We start from the raw sequence: 4,525 nt of genomic DNA, 5'->3' as shown, positions 1-4,525 counted from the left end.
AGGTAGTTTCCCAGGTCATGAGTAATCGAAACCCCCAAGGCAGCTCCAATGAGCTTTGCCTCTCTTGAAGAAATATTCTTCGAAAAGAAAATTGTAGTTTTCACTTTGTTAACTTTTGCTTCAGAACTTCGACAGTAATTTTCTAAGACCACATCAATAATATGAACTTGATCCATCGAAACTTCTGCAAATAAGAGCAAATCATCAACAAAAAAAAGGTGGGTAAGGGGGGTGCCATGTTTAACCAACCGAATTGGCTTTCAGCTTCCATCCACCACAGCTTGGGTTAATCCATGGCTCAAATGCTCAATACAAAGCACAAAGATATACGGAGATAGAGGGTCACTCTACTGAATTCCTCTTCCCGGACAAAACTCCTCAGTGACCTCACCATTCCACAAGATATTCATGCTAGCTGAGGTAACACATTCCATGATGAGCCGAGATAAGTGAATCGGGAGCCCCGTCTGTTGAAGAGTTTCAAAAATAAAAGACCAGTTCAGCCGGTCATATGCCTTCTCGAGATCCACCTTAATAGCCATGAGCCCTCTTTTACCAGTTTTCTTGCGCATGGAATGAACCACTTCCTGAGCAATAACAATGTTATCCACAATGTGCCGTCCGGGAACAAAACTTGTCTGATGAGGCCCGATCAGCTTAGGTAATAAAGCTTGTAGACGATTGGCAATAATTTTAGTCACTGTCTTATAGGCAACAGTGTATAAGCTTATAGGCCGAAACATCTTTAAACTGGTAGGATGATCCACCTTCAGAATCAAAACCAACGGAGTTTTGTTTACGTTTTGAGGGATTTTACCAGTATTAAAAATGTCAATGATAAAAGTACAGAAAGAGGATCCAACAGTGTGCCACTGGGATTGATAAAAGATAGCCTGCAGTCCATCAATACCCGGCGCTTTAAGGGGTTTCATGCTAAAAATAGCTCTTTTAATTTCTTCATCCACAACCGGATCATTAACACAATCAAGATAATTAGCATTCACGGCTGGAAAAAAATTCGGAACAGAGTATGTTTGATAAGAATGAGCTTCACTTTTGAATAAAGAGGAGAAATACTCAACTACATGGCTACGAATATCTTTCTCATTGTAGATCCAGTTCCCCATACTATCCTTAATCGCCTCAATTCGATTTCTTTTACGACGAGCAATAGTTTTTTTTGTGAAAGAATGTAGTATTTCTATCCCCGTGTAGGATCCAGTCTTTCCTAGATTTCTGCCACAAAAAAATCTCCTCCTGAGCCATCATCATCTCCAATTCACTTCGTAAGTAAGCCTCTAACCAAATCAACCCTCTAGAATTATACTGTTCTAAGGCTGCTTGAATACCAGTAATCCGAGCCAATAATCTGCGTTTACGCTGAAAGATGTTACCAAAGACATCACGATTCCAACCTTGCACCGCTTAAATAAAACTAGTAGCTGCAGTACTATAGTGAGAACTGGAATCCCATGCCTGTTTGACAAAAGAATTAAAATGCTCATGAGTTAACCAAGTAGCCAAGAATCGGAAAGGCCTAATAACCTGTTGACGGTAAGCAGCTCCCTTAAAGCGGGCTAGTATCGGTCTGTGATCTGAGGCAACTTTCGGAAGGTGGAGAACAGTGTTATCAGCAAATTTCATCAGCCAATCATTATTACACACAACTCTGTCAAGCCGTTTAAACAGGGTGCCACGAGACCAAGTAAAACGAGGGCCTTTAAACTTTAAATCAAAAATTTGGTGGCCATCAAACCACTACCGAAATAAACCACACACTCCCGAGTGTCTGGCAACACCCCCCTGCTTCTCAAAAGCAAACAAAATAGAATTAAAATCCCCTCTAATCAACCAAGGACCTTGAACTGAACTGGCAAGATTCTCCATACGACTCCAGAAATGTCTCCGCAACATTGGATTTGGGCTAGCATAGACAGCCGTTACCCAAGAGGCAAAAATATTATTTCTATAAACTTTGAAATGAGTAAATTGCCTATGATTAATTACCACCTCCACCTGAACACAATTCCTCCACAGGATCCAGATTCCTCCAGAAAATCCAACTGCTTCCACTCGATGAGAGAACTCAAAACCACTTTTCTTAATAAACTCATCTGCTTTCATTCCACTTACACGAGGTTCCATGACAACCACCATAGACGGGTTATAATTTTTAACAACAGTCTTAAAAGAGCGTCGAAAATTTTCGGAGGCCGCTCCTTGGACATTCCAAAATAATATGCTAATCATCATAAAAATAAACAAGAAGAAAAACCAAGGGCCCAACATATCAAATCTACTGGTCATGGATATCATCCATCATCACCAAAGGTGATTCCTGAACCATCGAGACTTCCTCATCTGACATCTCCTTCCCATCATCTCCACTCATTGGACCAACGGGGTGTGTATAAGCATGCTCAAAAACATTTACAGTAGAGACGTGACGGTCATCTGAGGGGTCAGCCAAAGGTTGGGGGTCCAGATCCTCACGATCTCTATGATCCGTGCCTACACCCTTCATATTTCCATAAGGAAGAATTTGTGAAGAACAAAAGACCACCGTGTGCTTTGTGGGATCTAAAGTGGTAACTACAGGATGAGTGTGTTGGTTATTAAGGGCAGCATATGTAATGAGGCAATGGATTTGGCTAGGGTTGTCATGGGGCGTGGAGATAGTAGATTTTTCTCTTATGTGGAGGGCAGTAGTCTGGAAATGATTGCTGGTAGGGTTCATTGGAGTGAAAGGTTTCCTAGTTGGTGGCTTCGAAGCAGCAGATTTTAGAGCCTGCTGACGTCTAACAGGAGGCTTAAAAGTTTTATCATTGTTAAAGGTAAAAATCGGATTTGAGCTAGATGGACTAGGTTGTTTTGAGGTTGAGGGGACGTCTGTGAAAGCGCCATGCAGAGGATTTTCATGCAGATCCGTCATCTGAGCTAGAATGTGAAACCTTGACTCACTCGCCCTATTAGGTTCACGGCTTTGACCATTATTTGGCTTCCTTCATTTCCTTGTTACAATCATCCAAGGGTCGAAAGGCTCAACCATAGCAGCATCTTCACGGTTAGCTTCTGGAGAGGTGGGATCCTCTCGACTTTGCACACCAGCTGGAGGCTGTGCAATGTTGTCAGAATTTCTCTCAGCAGCCGAGATCTTACAATTAATGCTATTACGACCGTACCTCCCACAAGCAAAACAAATTACAGGCAATCCTTCGTACTCTACCTTTTGGATCCTTCCATCCAATTCAAACTGAGAAACTAAAGGCTTGTCTAGGGAAACACTTACTGCAAGGCGAGCAAACCTTCCGCGAGTAGAAGAAGCAATGTTCGAGTCTATTTTGATCACCGTACCCACCATCTGACCAAGTTTTTGCAGAACTTTCTGGTTGTAGAGATGGACCGCAAGGCCAGGTAGGCGAATCCATACAGTGACTTGGTCAAGAACCGTTTTGGTGAAATCAAAAGAGGGTGACCATGGCTGGACTGTTAAATAATGCCCCATTATAATCAAGGGCCTTTAGTTAGGGCATCAACCGCGTCCCCAGCAGATCGAAAACGAATCAGAAAATAATTATTTTCTAAGTCAATTACCGAGTATGTCATGGTTGTTCTCCACAACGCATGTAGCCTAGTGCATAAAGTTTTGTAGCCAATATTTCGGCCTAGCAACTTGACAACAACAGAGTGCTTCCACGGTTCACTCAGCTTTGCATGAACCCTATCCGAAAAACTTATTGACGGCAAGGTTCCATCGTTACGCTCAACCACATCTCCTTCCTCAAAATCCCAGTCCACTACACCTCCTCCAAATCCATTCTCCATTGTTTGTGATGAATTCACAAGCGTTTCTTTGTAGGAGACCTGTTTAGTAGTTTCACTACCGTTTTCCTCATCACGAAAGCGTGCCTTTTTGGTCGTTCTAGCTTCCCTAAACGGCGGCGGAAAAGCCTCGCCGAAATTAGGGTTTTCGCCACCTCCGAGATTTTCGGAGTTTTCATCCATCATCTCAATTTATTAATACCTACTGGTTTTTATTTGTTTAACTCACTGTGGTTATTTTTTCTTACAAAAGTATCAAAGGATAAATAGTTTTTATCCTTATAATTCTTACTTATGCATAGTTAAGTGTTTATATATAAACACTAATCCTTAGGTTTTTTTTTCCCATGTGGGATAAGCCTTATTTCCTTTCAAATTTCCAACTTTAAGGGTGAAATTTGAGAGACAATTTCTCATTCACCCAAGCACCGTTTTGAGAAAATAATATTATACTTTTGAAGTATCAACGGAGTAGAATCCGAACCTCACAAGATTTTTCACTTTCGTTAAGTGGGACCCACTCAAAATGTGCCCTCAAAATAGCATATATACATGCTATTTTTTCAACAATATACACGTTTCAAGTTTAGCTATGATAATTTGCCCAGTGACATAATTAGGTCTTGTCTCTTGTACTGTTGTTTGTTTCCCAAAGATTATGGGATTCTTAGGAGGGATTTGATAGATTATTGGGTTAGTGAGG

General features: G+C 41.3%; 1 protein-coding gene across 1 annotated transcript; it reads right to left on the bottom strand.

Moving 5' to 3' along the window:
* Nucleotides 1–3,004: 3,004 nt before the first annotated feature.
* On the bottom strand, nucleotides 3,005–4,005 carry LOC127898791 (uncharacterized). Its single transcript, XM_052431276.1, has 2 exons — nucleotides 3,595–4,005; nucleotides 3,005–3,481 (listed from the first exon to the last, which is right to left on the bottom strand). Exons 1-2 carry the CDS (start codon nucleotides 4,003–4,005, stop codon nucleotides 3,005–3,007), a joined length of 888 nt encoding a protein of 295 aa, XP_052287236.1.
* Between the last annotated feature and the right edge of the window lie 520 nt (nucleotides 4,006–4,525).

This window comes from Citrus sinensis, chromosome 7 (genome assembly GCF_022201045.2).
Source record: "Citrus sinensis cultivar Valencia sweet orange chromosome 7, DVS_A1.0, whole genome shotgun sequence".
Taxonomy (NCBI): domain Eukaryota; kingdom Viridiplantae; phylum Streptophyta; class Magnoliopsida; order Sapindales; family Rutaceae; genus Citrus; species Citrus sinensis.
Note: the sequence above shows the minus strand (reverse complement) of the source record. Positions and strands in the feature narration are given on the sequence as shown.

Excerpts from the sequence above, each read along its gene's own strand:
- LOC127898791 (XM_052431276.1), bottom strand. The coding sequence starts at position 4,005 with ATGGATGAAAACTCCGAAAATCTCGGAGGTGGCGAAAACCCTAATTTC. Across the intron at positions 3,482-3,594 it reads GAACAACCATGACATACTCG|CCATGGTCACCCTCTTTTGA; the intron begins GTAATTGACTTA and ends TTAACAGTCCAG.